The 18,095-nt window shown below is 38.7% G+C and overlaps 2 protein-coding genes and 1 pseudogene across 8 annotated transcripts in view; 2 read left to right on the top strand and 1 right to left on the bottom strand.

The window, feature by feature from the left end:
* The window catches only part of LOC149049003 (NLR family CARD domain-containing protein 4-like), a 173,820-nt gene that overhangs the window by 56,864 nt on the left and 98,861 nt on the right, over positions 1-18,095 (top strand). The window contains exon 1 of one of the 6 annotated variants that reach the window (XM_089201402.1): positions 662-749. The exons of the other annotated variants lie outside the window; for them this stretch is intronic. The gene's annotated coding sequence lies outside the window, so the exon portion shown is untranslated. Of the gene's footprint in view, positions 1-661; positions 750-18,095 lie in introns of those variants that run through there. 6 annotated transcript variants of the gene reach the window in all.
* LOC149049006 (guanylate-binding protein 4-like) overlaps positions 1-18,095 on the bottom strand; it is a 47,491-nt pseudogene that overhangs the window by 28,880 nt on the left and 516 nt on the right. The window contains exon 2 of the transcript XR_016184752.1: positions 16,838-16,995. The product of XR_016184752.1 is annotated as a guanylate-binding protein 4-like (transcript). The remainder of the gene's footprint in view (positions 1-16,837; positions 16,996-18,095) is intronic.
* Positions 430-14,398, top strand: LOC149049010 (NLR family CARD domain-containing protein 4-like). Its single transcript, XM_089202323.1, has 9 exons — positions 430-749; positions 3,411-4,137; positions 4,684-4,866; positions 5,821-5,934; positions 6,359-6,421; positions 7,068-7,175; positions 7,763-7,852; positions 8,802-11,638; positions 14,129-14,398. The coding sequence occupies exons 2-9, from the start codon at positions 3,426-3,428 to the stop codon at positions 14,396-14,398; spliced, it is 4,377 nt and encodes a 1,458-aa protein (XP_089058449.1). The 5' UTR covers positions 430-749; positions 3,411-3,425.

Genomic DNA, 18,095 nt, shown 5'->3' on the forward strand with positions numbered 1-18,095 from the left:
ACCTGTGTTTTTTCACTAAATATCGTTTAATTTTCTGTATGTTTAACTTCTAATAAGTTGTATTGGATTGACGACCAACTCGCCGACGTCTCTACTCGATTTTATACGTCGGCGAGTTGGTCCGTCGGTGAGTTGACCGTAATTCGAACAACTAACTTACAACTTTTTAATGATTTATGCATATTCAATTGTAAATTGAATGGTTATTCCATTTTCTAAATAGATTGTGTGTTGTCGTGTGTCTGTTGAGTAATACTTCATAGTTCATGTCAAATTGTGCAAAGAACAAAGTGGCACATGAGGCACGGTGGAGTGTGCCATGGATGAACTTACCATATTTTTATATAAGAACCTATCAAAGTGTGTGTATAATTCAGCTAATCATATAAATAATAATAATTGATCCATATGTGTTTGACTTCCTTGCAGCTGAGTTCCAGAATATTCTGAATTGGGGTTAAGTTCCCTTCCAACAGCTGCAGGTGTTCTGATACTTGACTGACTGAACAGCCAGAACTTATAGTGATTTTGGCACAGAACAGTCATTTTTCCACCAGCTGGTTGAATTTTTTGCTGTCCACCAGATTAATCACTGGCTAGTAGATTGTTGTGAACATAATCTAACACACAATCTACTGGGTCAGTGGTTTATCTGGTGGATGGTATTATTGATTCAATCCAGCAACGGCAAGTACCTGAGAGTTTGAGTCAACTACTGCTACCATCTCACAGGAGAAGCAACTTGAAAAGTGAGTGTTTATCTTGTATGTATAATTGAAATAGAAATAAACTTATGAATAGAAAATGCTCTTATGCTCAAGTAAACCATTTTAATCTCCTGCTGCCTTGATTAAGGTAGCTGTTGTTGCCCTCTTTTGTATTACCAAGATATAAGAAAAGCTAGAAGTAGCCTTACTACAGGTAAATAGAACTTCATTCTTCTATTTCCTAGCAATTTATAGCTGATTTTTCGAAATTTCAAGCCCATTAAGCAATGTCAATTTCACACTAAACCTTGCACATACATGCACAGAGAAAAGTTAACTGGTGGGTTTCAAGATAGCTTCAATGTTTTCCAGGCTTGATCTGTTTTTAATGCTTTTTTTAATCTTTCATAATTAGTCAGTTGGCCTCTGAGCTACAATCTGTTTGCACAGTTTTGCTGTCCACTCACAGCTCTCACCTTCCCTTAGCTGAGGCTCCATCTGGTATTTGGTATGATCACTGTCTGCTCCTGAGTATATGGGATATACAGTATAATTGGCTCATCATCTGATTCTTCAACTTGATTGAAAGTCTTGGCAGATTCTTTGACACAGATCCTAGCTAAAATTTTCCCTTGTCATTTTATCTCCATTAGTAACAAAGGCTGTGCAGATTGTAACAAATAATCCTTTTTGCGACACTTGTTACATTTTTTCCATCGGCAAAAAATTGATGTGCATTGTTTTGAGGGATTTCCACAGTCTCGGCATTGGTACCTTTTGCATGGAGTTGGGTTTTTTTTTATGATTCTTGACTATACTTAAGGGTGCTTCTACAGCTCCTTAAGTCTATGTTCTTTAGCTCAATGGTGTATATTTTTCCAGCTCTGATTATATCAATTGCCTTATCAAGTGTTAATGCTTTAAATCACTTCCTGACTTCACAGCTCTTTATTCCTGTTACCAATAGGCATAAGATCAGTTCATTGTTTAATACACATTAAGCAACCAGTAGATGCCAATTTTTGTGGCCTGTTTTGGTGTCAATTTTTCCATCTTCATGGTTGACACTGTTAAATAAGCAGTGCTCAACAATGTAAACTGTGATCCCCAACTAGTGAATTTTTAGCTTTTTAGTAGGTTTCCTTTCCCACAACACTGTTCTGAGGATCATTTGTGAGAGCTTTTTTTCAAGTTCTCTCCTTCAAAAATCAGTGTCCAATTCTCCACCAGATAACCTTTCTGACTGATTGGAACAGGTGTAATGACTAGCTGACTAAAGACAGTCATATGCATAGGCTGTGGGAATGGTTCTACACACACTGTGCTGTTTACTTTTCACTCATCAAAAATAAATCAAACCATCATATGCTTGGGCTGCAGAAATGGTTGAAGCTGTGTACACTGTCCTGTGTCATTTGTTACTCATCAGAAATGAATCAGCATCAGTCACTGGTTATAGACCATCACAATGTTTGACATACATGCTGGAATTTTGCTTCAAACTGTTCCATTTCCTTTATCACTCATGGTAAATAAGTCAATGTCAGCATGATAAGGCTTAATATAAAGTGGACAAGTAAATGTTCCAAAGTACTTTCCTAACATATTAAATCATTTTAACTTGAGTCAACCATCCAAACACATAAAAAATTATTACTTAGTGCTTTGATAACAACCTGTTTCAAAACATTGTTAAATGTAGAACTGGCTGCCTTTAAGAAAAGGATGTTAAACTAAAAAATAACTTATATAAGCAACCTCTGTGCACTGGGCTTGGGACAACACCTTAGGTTGATATTCTTTATCATATTTTTTGATCTGAGTACAGTTTAAGCTTAGTTGTACAAACTGGAGATGTGTCCAGTTGTCTTTGTTGTTTGCCACCAGATGTGATTATTCATATCTGCCTGTAATTTTACATCTATTTCATCTAGGTACAAGGTCATAAAAAGCATGAATCTATATTTGTATTTTGGCTTTAATACCCACTATGATTGATTTAAATTTTTATTTTTCAGTCACTACAGTACTGCTCGTGTATTTGTTAACTGCGCAGACGAATTTCATACGCTCAGATGCAGGGTAGTCAGATGCGAATATATGATTTTTTTGCATGCATGGTGGGAAAAAAATGTGCAACTCATGTGCCTTTGTTACAAACAGTAGCAGTTGATTTGCTTGATTTGAGATGTTGATGAAGCAGCTGGGAAGGAAAATGTCACTTACTCAGGGCATTGAAACACGTGTGTCATTGAGCGAGTAATGAAACAAATACTCACTAATATGCTGCCCAATTTATTCATTGCAATCAGTGCTCCCTGAGATGTTTTAGTCGTGGAATGTAAACAATTTGGTGTTTGCATCGCAGGTGATGATTTCTTTGAAACTTTGAACCTACCTCAATCACCTTCAATGAGGATCAGAAGGAAAATATACTGTTTAAGATTGTGAATGATGTTCTGTTTTATTCATTGCAATCGACGCATCATTATGATTAGTGATTGTCTTTGTAGATTTCTGCAGTGAAGCAGATTATCTTTAATAGAATTCTGTTCCAACATTAACATGAACTTTTACAGTTGCATGAATTAAATGTTGACTAAATGGGCAGGACTGGAGGCTAGTTATTATGTCCAGGCTTAAATATGGTGAATTAAATTAAACTCTAGTTTTTATATGTTTCTGTATTGCTTTTATTTTCAGAAGCTGATTGGCAATATGTCAGAAACTGCAAGAACTGACGAGAGCAGTTCAAAGAACATTTATGGTGACCCACCAAAGATCAATGTTAGTCTTCCAGAGATAAGTGAACTAACCCAGAATTTTATACGTTGGAAGGATGTTCAACTCCCAATTGACATTCTGTTGTTAACAGTGAAGGACTGTGAGTTCTTGAGCTGCTACTATTACATTAATGATCCATTAAGAAGCTATTGCAAAGGCCTTGGTCATGTGTACTTTGGCAGCTTTGGTGAAGATCAAGATATTAAACTGAAAGTTGCTCTAATGAAATGCTCAGAGAGATTTAAAGTTCCTGGTGGTGCTTTAACTGTTGTAAAAAATGCTGTCACTCAGCTGAGGCCAAAAGCTGTCTTTTCTGTGGGCCACTGTAGTGGTATGAATCAGGAATCAACAAAGCTTGGGGATGTGGTTCTGTCAGAAAAGCTCACAACCTATTCCTATCAGAAGGTTAAAAAGGATGGAAAGAACTTTTGTGGGTTCACAACTCCTGTAAGCAGAGACATTACTGAACTCATTGAATGTGCAAGTCATGGTTGGAATCCACCCCTAGAAAATCCTAAAGAGAGGAAAGTTGAAGTCCTCTGTGGCGAGGTTTTGAGTGGTACTGAGGTCGTGCAAGCTGGATGGCGACGAGATGAGCTAGTGAAGTCATTTCCTGAAGCAATTGCAATTGAAACAGAAGGAGAGGGTAAGATCTCTTTTTCCTTTGAAGTTACTGTTACTGTAAAATCTGCTCAAAGAGATATTTGGATATATTTGTATCCTGGGAGAGAGAGTTGATACTCATATCGTGTTGGCAAACTTTTCTGCAAGTGTTGAGAGATGCACTGGCTTGTGAGTGAACATACTGGACTTTAGATCAAGAGGTCTGGGTTCAAGCCCAGGGCTAATGTGATTGTGTTCTAGTCTTGGCTGGGACACTTTACTCTCACAGTGTGTCTCTATATCCAGGAGTGTAGATGGCTACTGATGAACTGACCAGTATTTCATACACATGTTGAGTGAATAAGAGTAAAGTCTCAGTGGCTGAATGATATGGGACCTGGGAGAGGCTCATTCTACAGGGACTAGCTCGGCACCTAGTATATTTTAGGTGACTTTCCAAAATATATCTCTATTTCCTTACAAATCTTTGATGACAATGGTAACGATGGGAGAGGTTGAAATCAGGAGATGTTGGAGAATACTAAAACTTGTTGTTTTATTCATAATAGCTTGTTATTGTATGTCTTAGGAGTTTTCAGTGCAGCGCATGAACTGAAAATGGAGTGGGTTGTCATCAAGGGTATTTCAGGATATGCAGATGGAACTGAAGCAAAAGAAACCTGGCAAACATTTGCAAGTGTAACAGCAGCTTCTCTTGTTGTCAGCATTCTAAAGGAATGCAGTATTTTTGAAGATTGGCCACATTACAAAGGTAAACAGATCAACTTTGGTCTTTTTTAGGCCTACAGTATATTTGCTAACAGTCACTAGCTGTGCTCACAGTCACTAAATGTGCTGGAACTGAATTACCAAAACTGAATTAAAACCATGATTAATGACCTATGATTATGCACTGACTAATCAGAACAGCTCTTCACTCAGAATTGTTACATGTTTGTCAGCAATTTCACAGGATCTGCTTTTGTGTGTTGCACTGGGCTAACAAAATGTGAGAAATAAAAGATAATGATGTTGACCTGAACTTAACATACAGGAGCTCTAATTTTCTTTCTACAAAGATGGATGGTGGGATGCTTTCAAACCTTTTGGGAAGAAGACTTCCAACCTCACCCCACCATATAATACACCCAGAAACTCCTGCTTTAGCCCAACCCCTCCCCTACCAGCACAACCCTTATTTTATAAACCACAGGCAACCCAGGTTCCTCCAATCGGTCCAAAGAAGGGCTAATGCTCGAAACATCAGCTGTAGAAACTCTTTACGGTGGCCATTTACATTATCAACTTAGTTAATAAAACCAAATTATCATTGCTAACCGAACAACAGTAACTGTTAACTCTTGCAGATAGGAAATTACTTGAGCCATCATCGTTGTCTACAAATTCCCAGTATGTCTATTGAGACTTATAGGTGCCAGTCTTTTTCAACCCAATTATTGCATGGTGCCTCTCCTAAGAACTGCGGTTAAATGCTGAATTTTTATGCAGAGGAAGGAAGGATCACAGACATCTTAAATTCCTCACGTAGATTTGCATTTTTAGAAATCTTACACCCACATTGGTTTGAGTTATGTCCTAACCTTTGCAAGCAAGGTTAGGACGCAGTATTCGAATTATGTTGGTTTGAACTACATAAAGCGGCATGTCTGTTTCAAACCTCATAAGGCTGTCTAACTGCTGTCTGTTTGGTTTTGTGTTCTTGAAGATATTTCAACTGACAGACAACATTCAGCATTGAGTAAAGAAGTTCCGGTAGAGCCATGCTGCTCTAGTGCCCAGTCTTCCCAACAGCAACATGTTTCGTCTACCAAAACAGCAGGTTTGTATTTGAATTAACAGATGCAGTGAGAAACTGTTTCTTTTATTCTTATTGCTGTGAAACTCACCATATAGTTCTCTCTTGCTTAGTAGGAGAGCTTCAGAGTGCAGAATCCGAGGGTCTGGGGCTCGATGCTGCATATTGACTCATGACATCTTCCTTTAGACTTAACTAATTAGCGTTGCTGTTTGCGGTTTAGCTTTCTCTCTTCTGTTGATTAGCTATTTTTCTTGAAACTTTATGGCATATATTCCATAGAAATCTCTTGTGTTCACGGTTTTCTTAGTCTTACAGAAATACATTTTTGCGGTTAGATTTCTTTGACATGCAAATAATTACCTGCCATTATTTAATTAGTAATGAACCTGATTAAATGCCCGCCTCGCTGTCTCTCGTTTTAAATTACTTTCCTTATGTTTGTAAGGTGGAAAAAGGAAGTCATCAAGCGGGTTACTGGACCAGGGCATAAAGCGCTTAAAGCTTGAAGGTATTAGTCACTGAGGACTTCAATTTTTAACTTCTTCAGAATCTGCATTCTGATTTAGACTTTCGGACTGGAGGATTTTAAGTGTTACATAGTTACAACAAGATTTGAGATTTTCCTTAATAATAATTGCACTTGTCACAGAACAAATCAATATATTTTTAAGATTTTTGTGTAGCGGAACAAACGATAGCCTCGATTACCAGCTGCTGTTGATGAAATAAGCCCGCGCTTCTCTCCTTCACGGATCGGAGACTGCACTTGAGAATTAGGTGCAAATCGAACCTAGCGACGAAGATTTAGAGTGGCCTTACCCAAGCTGCTTATTGTGTGGAGTTTTTTTTTATAGCCTTTCGCAAACTAGAGATATAAATGGTAGGTCACCAAATCCGTTTGACGTGGCGAGGACATTTTTTCTTCCTGGCAGAAAAAAGAGAACAAGAAATCTTCTGGTCGCGTATATGGGCGTGTAAATTTCGTGTAAAATGATGCACGGTAGGATGCATAATGCAATGGCACGAAGTGGCCTCGAAACCAAATTCCTCAGGAGACGTTTCACGAGGAAAGGAAATAGCCCCATTGCTACAATGAATCTGTTGGCTCGAAAAATCTGGTCTAATTTTTTTTTCTTTTTACATTTGTTATCAAGCAGGGGGTTCTACTGAACAGTTGCCTCGGCCAGAGGTGAAACGCCGTAAGGAAGAGTCGTCTCCGAAGGACGCCTTAACTCCAAAGAAAGGAAAAACTCCTTTTACAGGTAAAATGAGGACATATCTATGGGCGTGCCCAGTGACCCCCACCCCCCAACCCGATCTTTCTTCCCCTTGCCTTGATAAAATAAATATACGTGGATTCAGCAAAATGGCATGAATAGATGCAATACGTACTACTCGCTATCCTCTCATCTTGATGCTTTGCTGTGATGTCTTTATTTTTGTTGTCCAGCAAGGAGTTCCTAGTGACGAAGATTTAGAGTAGCTTTACGCAAGCTGCTTATTGTATGGAAAAGAGTTTTTAAGAGCTTTTCGCTCAATCGCAAAATAGAGATATAAATGGTAGGTCACCAAATCCGTTTAAGTGGCGATGACAATTTTTCTTACTGGCTGGAAAAAAAAGAAAAAAAAAAGAACAAGAAATCTTCTGGTCGCGTATGTGGGCGTGTATATTTTTGTGTTAAATGTTGGAAAGTAGGGTTGCATTATGAAGTTGCATGAATTGGGCTTGAAACAAATTCATTAGGAGACTTTTTATTAGGAAAGGAAAAAGCTCCATTGTCACAATAAATCTGTTGGCTCAAATATTATGTTCTGGTCTAATTATCTTTTTACATTTGTTACCATGCAGATGGTTCTACTAGACATTTGCCTCCGCCAAAGGTGAAATGCCGTTATGAAGAGTCGTCTCCGAGTGGCGCCTTGACTCCAAAGAAAAGAGGTAAAATGAGGACATGTCTATGGGCGTGCCTGTTAACCCCCACCCTCCAACCCCATCATCCTTCCCCCGCCTTTGTAAAATAAAAATGCGTGGATCCAGCAAAATGGCATGAATAGATGCAATATGTACTACACGCTATCCTCTCATCTTGATGCTTTGCTGTGATATCTTAATGTTTGTTGTCAAGCAAGGAGTTCCCAGCGACGAAGATTTAGAGAGACTTTCGCAGAAACTCGAAAAATGGAAGACAGTCGGGCGTCATCTCGAAATTGTGGAAGCAAGATTAACGGCGTTTAACAATGAAAACATAGAATGGTCTGAAAAAATCTTCAAAAGGTTATTACATTAGCAAGAGAGGGAGGGCTCAGCTGCAACATACTCATAAGACACCTAGAATCTCCCGCCTTACCCCTCCCCTCCTTTTAGCCCAACCCCCATTTTATAAACCACACAGAACCCAATCGGTCCAACGAGGGGCTAATGTTCGAATTTAAGCTTTAGAAACTCATAGTTACTACAATATTTGAGGTTTTCCCTAATGTTTGTCATAATAATTTCACTTGCCACAGAACAAATCAATATATTTTTTTAAGATTTTTGTGTAGCGGAGCAAGCAATAGCCTCGATTACCAGCCGCTGTTCGTGAAGTGAGCCCACGCTTCTCTCCTTCACGGGACGATCGAAGACTGTACTCGTGAATTAGGGGCAAATCAAACCCCCCCAACCTCCGCCTCCCCCCCCCCCCCCCAAAAAAAAAAAATCACCGTAGTGATCAGATAGTGAAAATGTGAATATTTACCTTCGGTATTAAAGAGTTACGTCGTCAAAGTTACAAATAACAGATGGAAAGAGTTATTCTCCTTATTGTTCAAAAACCCTTCTCGAGTGATTTTCTTTTCGATGTGGGAGAAAGAGAATTTTTACCAAGCTACTTGTTTTTTGTCTACAGACTCGTCTGTAACAGAATTTTGGGAATGGTGCCGGAATCAGTTGAGGGCGTTTTACAACACCATGTGTCAAGTGAAAATAACACCATGGGACCCAGACAACACGGTACACATTAATAGCATTTACATACAAGTAACGTTTTTACAAGAGCACAGGAAACCTGACGGGACAACGAAAAAAAAGCTGGGAGACAGCAGTGAAGTATTTGAGGGTGACGAAGATCATCCCATCCGTAGACGAATTCTGGTGTATGGAAGACCTGGAATAGGAAAGTCTACTTTCACTCAAAAAGTAGCTGTGGATTGGGCAAATGGCAGAACGAAGATCCTCGAAAAGTTCAATCTTTTACTGTTAATCAGGTTACGAGACGTTTGTGGTATTTCGGACCTCTGTACCATTTTAAAAACAGCGGAACTGTTGTCTGCTGATGACCCGATGGCAGTCAATTACTTGTGTGAATATGTCCGTCAGAACCAAGAGAAAGTGCTGCTCATTTTGGATGGATATGATGAGTACAGCGGTGGAAAATCATCCCTAATTCACCAGATTTGGAGAGGCAGTCAACTGAGAGACTGTTGTGTAATGATCACAACGCGGCCAGTGAAAGAGGATGAGCTTAGAGTGCCAAGTCACGCTCAGTTTGAACTTAACGGGTTCGATAGCTTGGAACAGAAGGAACAGTTTGCAAGAAAGATTCTTCCTGATGAGGAAGATGTTGAAGGGCTACTTGAATACCTGAGAAAGCATGACCTCGAGGAGATGGCAGAGATTCCACTATTATTGTTGATGTTGTGTCTTCTGTGGAAAAAGAAAAAACCTCAATTACCAACGTCTCGTGGCGAAATTTACGTAGAATTTATTCAGACTCTCTTGGATCATATGGCTATTAAAGACTCAGACAACGTCGCAGCAGATAAAAGCATAGATGAATATCAAGAGGAACTTTCCAAAATAGGAAAACTTGCATTCGATGCTCTTTTGGAGGACTGCCTTCATTTTAACTTCAGTAAATTTCCGCCTAGTGATCTCTTCGAGAAGCTTATTCATGTCGGTTTTTTCCAAGTTTCCAAACTTTCTGCTTTGAACCGTGAGAAGATCGTGTCTTTTCTTCACAAGTCCGTTCAGGAGTTTCTTGCCGCTTGGTTCATCGTTCAAGAAGCGAAGTTTAAGAAGAATGAAACCGTCACCTGCTTGTCAGGAATGGATACGTTTGAAAAATCAAGGAAGATGGCTGAAGTTCTAAAATTCGTTCGTGAGTTGTCATCAGAAGCTGCTGGCATTGTTTTTGATCATCTACGTTATGTCGGAGAGAAAGAAGGTCTCACAGATTACAATTTTACTAGGACGCCTTCTGTCAAAGATTTGTCTCATGCACAAAAGGAGTTTATTCTATTCTGTGTCGATTATTTGTTTCGTTGTCCAGCCTCAGACAGACTAGCTGTATATTCTGCATTTCTCTCATGTGTTAACCATGTTGTAATACTTGATGAGGAACACTCGTCTACTGCTGCCAAAACGCACTTCTTCAAAGACACCACCAGCTTTCCGAACTATTTATTTTACTCAGGTTGGAAGAGTAATGATGATGATTTTCTATCCATATTGTTTGACTTGAACGCGGTCCTTTTAACGTGCTCTGGAGAAATTAAAGATGTTAAAGAATACGCCGATTTAGGCGAGGCGGACTTTTTCCTCAAAAAAAGCGAAATGAGAAACTTTATTTATCTGCGTCGCATAACAAAAACTGTTCTTCGTTCTAAACTTTTTCATGAACTGATATCAGCGCCGGTTTGTTCTTCTCAGCCACCTGTGGATAATCTGCGAAATAATGAAGACGACAACATTGCACTGTCTTTGACTGAGAACAGATCTGACCAGACACAACAACATTGTTTGTCACTGGTGAGAGAGGTTGATTTATCCGTGGAAACAGTTGAGGATTTTGTTCTGTTGAAGAACTTGTTTCCCTTATTAACAGCTCTTCGAGATATTGATATAAGTCGGGGCTTGACAGATGCCTTGGAAGGTAATTCGATTGAGAACGCGATTCACAGAATTAATTTTACTGACAATCTCCACAGTTTAAAACATAGTGGTATCAATCTAACAGCAAAGTGTGCTGCTTTTATTGCTGAGTCACTGCACCACTCTCCAAACTTGCATACGCTCAGCTTGTCAGGGAACCCCTTACACAGCGGTGTGAGTCATTTGGTTGAGAATCTTCATCACGTGCCACAGTTGACTGTGTTAGAGTTAATTCGTGTACAAATGGGAGAAAAGGAATGTGCTGCACTGGCTGCCTCATTACAGTACTTAAACAAGTTAGAAAGACTGGATATGTCAAACAATGTACTGGGTCACGGGATTATTGAACTGGCCAAGAACCTGAACAGTGTACCCAATCTGACTCAGCTGCACCTGCTGGGTACAAATATGGGTGAAGATGAAGCATCAGCACTGGCTCATGCACTTAAGGATGTACCAGAGCTGATCTATCTTAATATGGCTTTCAATGCACTGGGTCACGGGATCATTGAACTGGCCAAGAACCTGAACAGTGTACCCAATCTGACTGGGCTGAACCTGTCGTATACAAATATGGGTGAAGATGAAGCATCAGCACTGGCTCGTGCACTTAAGGATGTACCAGAGCTGAGCGATCTTGATCTAGGGAGGAATCTTCTTGGCAGAGGAGTCAGGGACCTGGTTCAGCATCTCAGCAGTGTTCCTAAGCTGGAGTACCTGTCTCTGTTTAGTGTTCAGATGACAAAGACAGAGTGTGAAGAGTTGTGTACAGCAGTAAAAGGGAGAGGCATCGCTTTGTCCACTGATTACCATGTAAGAGTCTTTTTGTTGTTTCACTCAGTTGTATCTAATCTTTAGTTAGACGTTCCTCAGAATAGCACTAGATATTGTTTCCAGCAAGTTGCTTTTGATAAAATTTATCAGAGTAGTCTGCATGGGAAAGAATGTACACATCAGGAACAGTGACTGTTTTCGAAATTTTCTATTTCTATTTTGTGACATCAGGAGCAATTGTTGGGGATGGCGGAGACCGTAAACAGCCCATGTTAAGTACTTTAATGGTTCATGTAATGCTTCTTTGACTGTGGTTTCCAGAAAAATTTGTCTAAGATTAAATTAAGACATAAACAAATTTAGCTTTCAAAACTTTGATATTATTTACAGACAGTAGTTTCCAGTGTAGTGGATGCTTGATTACTGAAACCTAATTGAAAACTTTGGGAGTTTGATTTATTCGAGTTCATTCGATTGGCCTTTGACTTTTAGCGAAATCTTGTTAGAGAAATCTTCTGTAGCTATGCCCTTCATAAGAGAGAGAAAAAAAGATGAATTGTGAGAATTTTTCTCGGACCAAACTTCTTTGCGCAATGGTAATTTTTGAATTTTTTAGGCTTGTGTTGTTATTATGGGATGCTTTTGTTTGGGTTTGATTATGTGACCTGAAATTACTGTGAACCCATACATGCTTTGGATTTGATGACGTTCGCTACAATCTGTACCAGCATCTATTCGCTTTTATTAACAGGAAGCGTTAACCCAACAAAATAGAAAGAACCAAAGAAAAAAGGTTTTTTCTTGTGTTAAATCCAAATGCGTGTTTTAAAAAGCGAAAGTCATGTTGATTCTATTGTCATAAATTTACATTTTTAAGGTTTGTACTGATGATAGGAAATAATTCACCAAAAGTTTTAGGTTAAAATATTAACATCCAAAAAGAAACTGACACGGTGCTATAATTTACTTGCACTTAAATGGTTTCATTCTTCCTATTTATCAGTTGGATTCTTTTTGTCTTTAGCCGCACTGCCCATGTTGAGTAACTCTGGCAGATGCTCGTAGAGCCCTCGGTCGCCTTTGTCATAGAAGCCTATTTTTTTTTATTTTTAGAAAAATTAAAGAAAAACATTGTAAATAGCGAATTTGTTAAAATGACTATTTCAAACCTCACACTCTAAAACCTCTTTGGTGTGTTAAACGTAAATATAACATAGAATAAAGAGCAAAGTACTCCGGGGTTGGTAATAAGGCAAAAAGAGATAATAGCGAGAAGGAATTGGAAAAGAAGGCAGGCGGGCACAAAATTCAATGGATTCTTGGAGGGGGAGGGGGGTGAGGAAAGGAGGAAAAAAATCAAGAAAGTGTTTCACATGGGTCACCTCTGATAAGCGCTTCGGCTCGATGTTCCCATACTGTATCCAAAATAAGACCAATATTACCACGTCCTAAACAAAATAAAGCGCTTGCACTAGTCGTGAGAAGAAGCCTTTTGGAGGCGAAGTTTCCATTAACATCTCATTCAGCTGAAAGATCTGGGAAAGACGTTATGTTATGGAACCTGTGAAATTAGCGCTTGAAGAATGAAGCATTACTGTGCGTCGGGCGTAAGCGCCCTGCTAGAAAACAAACGAAAAATCAAAAGAAATCATTTTAAAAGCTTAAACTTCATAGGCGCGACCCGTGACACGCGGCTACTAGTCAAACTCGGCACTGCGCTATAATTTACTCGCTCTTAAATGGTTTCCTTATTCTTATTTATCAGTTGGATTCTTTTTTAAGTGTCTCGTATATGATTCAAATGGTTTTGTCAGAAAAGTATGGTTACACTGAGAGGAGAGTTCTTTACTTTTGGGAAAGTCAAGGAAAACATTACATCGAGGACTCCGGGTCATCAAAAAGAAATATTTAGGGTTGTCTGTCTTTCAATCGTGTAACAATTATGCTGGTTGAGAGGTGAACTGGAGTAAAACCCGTTGCGTGTAGTCGTGCAAGGTTGGAAAATTGTTAAATCGTTGATTTACTCTCGGGCAGACAATAACTTAGCTAATACTTTGTGTGTGGAAAATAAATAATTTCGAAGATATTAGACAGTTTTCCTCCCCCCAAAAAAGTTAGTATTTATTGTAATTTATGTGTTTGTTTGTAAACCTTCACCTCATCTTAATCGTCAGGGAGCATTGTTTTTTGTTATTTGTAACTGAGATCGTTTTCTTTGTTGTAAAATGGTCTTAGTCACTTGCAGCTATTTGAATTCAAAAGTGAATGTCCTCTTTCACTGCTCGCTATATGGACAAATATCTTTGACTGCGTGAAATATTTATCTTGTGTGTTAAAATGTAAGTTGAGTGTCACATAGAAATTAATGAAACAGGTGTATTTTGCCATAGCGAAGGAAACGTAATATTCCGATATACGTGGGGAGAATCAAGATCCTTTAGATATTTATCTGGTGTGAAAATGCCAGTTGAGAGTTTCACATAATTGGTGCTGTGGTTGATGTTGTGTCCTTTTTTTGTCCTGTGATAGGAATTTGAAATAGGAGATGAAGGGATGATCAATCGACTTCTTACAAAAGCTGAGCTGGAACAAGAAGGAATAAGGTTCAGAAAAGAGCCAGATGATGATGACGATGACGATGACGATGATGATGATGGTGATGACGACGATGATGATGACGAAAGTGAGGATGATGACGATGACGATGATGACGATGATGATAATGACGAAGATGAAGATAGTGAGCATCTCGATGATGATGATGATGAGGATGATGGCGATGATGAAAATTTACCTTAGAAACTGTCGGCCTGACTTGTGTAACAATAACGGCTTTCGTGTCCCACCGACCGACCGTTTTCAATATTGTTTTTTATTTTTTGTTTGCATGTTTGTTTTTTTTCCTAGAACCACTTGTTTATTTCCACAAGCCGCCCGTCGTTCCTTAAGTTGTTATACGCTGTGTCACTCGATCAGCAGGCATTAAAAGCTTGGCATCTAAGCATCCTCTTTACTGCTGTGATTTAATTCTTTCTAATGTTAAACCTGGCGACGAGAAAAACTCAAAAGGCGGAAAAAGGCCGAAATCATTGCAAGCAGTCTCCTTTTTCGTCGTTTGTCCCCTTCCTCCCCCACTTCTCTTCCGCTAGAGCACACTAAAACAAGCTTGATATACCAACCTTTATCATATTTCTCGTACACAGAGCCTACGATGGTTAGCTCTCGGGCTTAACTCCTCGAAAAGGGGATTTTGTGTGCGCCAGCTATTAAATAATCAGAAGAACCGATTGGTTTCTTTTTTCAAGTTCTTTTATTTCAGATCACATTCAAGTTGTTTTTCAGCCTAATTGGTATCACGGACAATACACAATTTTCACTTCATAAATAAAATCAACATCATATCTATCGGCAGAAAACGTGTTACATAACTTTAAGCTGGTTAACTCGTTGCAAATTATGGTTAACTGTAAGCTGATACAATGAAACCGGTTAAAAATTGAACCAGTGTTCATGATAAGGGATAACTTTAGAGGCTTTACATAACGCTACACTTTGATAAGGTGCTAGCGACCCCGCCCAAGACTGGTATCATTTGCAGCGTTCTATCAAAGAATCCCGGCTTTTGAACTTACTGTTGTCGGCTCTGATTGAGTAGCAGCTGTTGTCTCAAGCTCTCCACTGTCTTCTCCATGCCTTCATTTTATTTTTGCATTTGTGCAAGTCGTTGACTGAGTACCTGGTTTTCTTGCATGAAATTTCGTCGGTGTTTTTTAACTTCCATCATTCTCGCCTTTACCATGTTCTCCATTTGTTGCCGTTGGACCGCTGCTTCAGCTTCCATCTGTTCACGGAGTCTCTTTTTTTTTCTTGCTCCTGTTTTGCCTGCAGCATTTCCATCTAATTACCAAACAGGAAAAAGTTCAAGTCAGACAGCTATAGGAGAGTCATGATGAAAAATATTATGGCATCTACTCTTGTTCACCTCTGTGCTAAAATCATTAAATTTCTCAGTCACTCAGAATGAATTTCTGGGAAAAATACTGTACAATCTTTCACAGAAAACACCCAATGGGATATGTTCTTGCTAGCGTGATTCAAACTAAAGATATATTTTAAGGAATTTGAAGGTGAATGTTATTACGAGGCAATATTCTTATAACAAAAAAATTAAAGAATAATGAATCTAATTTGACACATCACAAAATTACATTGGAATGGAACCAAGAGAAAATAAGCAGGCAGAGAGGGCGGCCCTGCACCAGGACTCGTTTAGACAAGATGTCAGCCTTTTGTTTGTTTTTATTTCACCCGCCATGGTACGAAATCGGATGTTACTCAAAAAACCTAGTTCCCTGGAATGAGTGTGCTCACGCCTTTTAAAAAGGCTTACTTTTCTACGTCTTTAATTGGATTTCACTATATTTCATCGCCATAAAATTCGTGTGTCTGTGCTTTCTGGAATCAAAGACGTGCATGTTTAGCGCTTCCGTCTGAGAAGGCAAAACTCACAAAAAGCAGTCAATGGTCCGCTTTGTTCCTTTATTCTATTTTTGTGATCTGGACAAGTGGAAATTGTTAAATGATAGATTTGACGATGGAAAATATCTTTTGAAGCGTGGAGTGAATTCTTTAGTGGTTGTGAAAATGTCGGATCTTGCTATTCTGAAATGACCGTTAAAGCAGCGCAACTTAGTTTTGGCTAGAAATGGGGTAATAGTTACTTCAAATTTTGAAATTTCTTACCTTTCATAAACTTGAGATTATCACAATATCTCTAAAAGACAAAGGATGCCAAATTTTCTTGAAAAATGTAAGTTACATGAGTGATTCTTCTTTTTATCGGTTTCCTCTTTAAGTGCCTATTACCTGACACATCACTGCAGAAAATGACCTCCCTGTCCCCACCTCAGCTTTTTTACAAGGACCTTTCAACGGCTTAATTCGACATGAATAAGCCATAAATAAAGTCATTCAAAAACATTTTATTGTCATGGGAACCTGGTATACACATCAAAACATCTCTTCTGCACCCTTAATGCTTAATGAGTTTGAAAACTGCTATGCTTTTGCCAATTAAAATGTAGTAATCGTGTCAGTAAATGAGCGAGATACAGTTGCAGCTATCTGGAGAACATCGAGGAGTTAAAGTTTTCTTTCAAGCACTTACATTGTTTTGCTAGTAACGCAACGGCAAGAAAGGGATAAAGCATTTTAGTTACCAGATCAACGTGAACTTACTCGCATTTTTTGTGGCACTATCCACATTCAGATTCCAACGGTTTCTGGATCAAAATGATGCCCGAGAGGGAACACCTCAGGTTGATCGAAAGCTTCGCTCAAAATATACGACTTCCCTTTTCCGTATGGACCGGCAATCGATACAACATACACTGGATCTACGTATAGCAAGTGTGATGAATTATATTTTCATCAGTTTTGATATAACTCTCATAGTTTTAAATCGCCCCTTGAAGTTATGTTTCAAACAGTCATACCAACTTATTTTATCGGAATACAAATTAAGGAATTTATCAGCCGTGATCACAGGTAGACCGAATTTGATACACGACTTCCACTTCGTTATGATACTAGGAGCCAATAGAAATATAAGATTTACATAGAGAAATTTTGGTTGCATTTTTAAATTGAATGTGTCTGAAGGTCAGTGAAAAAGGCATGTAGCCATCCTCGATTCAGTCGTCTTTTTACCAGTGTGGTTTTCGAGTCGATTCACAGTGATTTGGATGGTTATTAGTTTCCCTTCGAAGAATACATAAAGGAAGAAACAGAGAATAAAAAGAGACACACCCATACATTCATGCACGTGCGACTAAAGAAAGATATGCCATTGTCGTAAGTGAATCTATTAAAGTCCAGCCCAGAAGAGCAGTTCTAAAGCCGAAAAAGCAGTTTTTGAAACGCACTTCGACTGACAGTCACAAACCAAAATGGACATCATAACGAATTGTGGGAAAAGTAATGTGATTCATCTGAGGTGGGTCTAATTCGTGTTTATGATTGCTTAAGTTGTAAAACGAAATTTTTGAATCGCGGATTGAAAAAGAAAAACCCAAGACCCTCCTTGATTATTGTTGAAACTGAAAGGAAAACTGGAAAGCTCGAGATCAACGTACGTTAACAAGCATATGACGGTGCCCAGAAAAAGTAAGTCCCTAAATTGATAACTACGTTAACTATAAAAACCAAATCGAACAGAAGCAGATATCAATCTGCCCATTTTTATACTATTGATAATAATATTCTTTCTTTTCTTTTTTTTTTTTTTTTTTTTTTTTTCATTATTGTGCCAATGTGCGTTCTTCCGAATGCCTACCTTGAACGTGTGTTGATACAGAATTTTACACTCACGGAGGACATTCGATAGGTGGGAATGTTTTTCGTCGATAGAGTAAAAAGGAGCAATACGCCCCCCACCCCGCTTGAGCAATTTTGTAGGCGTGCGAAGACATGTTAATGAACAGTGAAGATAATCAGT

Source organism: Pocillopora damicornis, chromosome 3, assembly GCF_964200805.1.
Source record: "Pocillopora damicornis chromosome 3, jaPocDami1.2, whole genome shotgun sequence".
In the NCBI taxonomy this organism is placed as follows: domain Eukaryota; kingdom Metazoa; phylum Cnidaria; class Anthozoa; order Scleractinia; family Pocilloporidae; genus Pocillopora; species Pocillopora damicornis.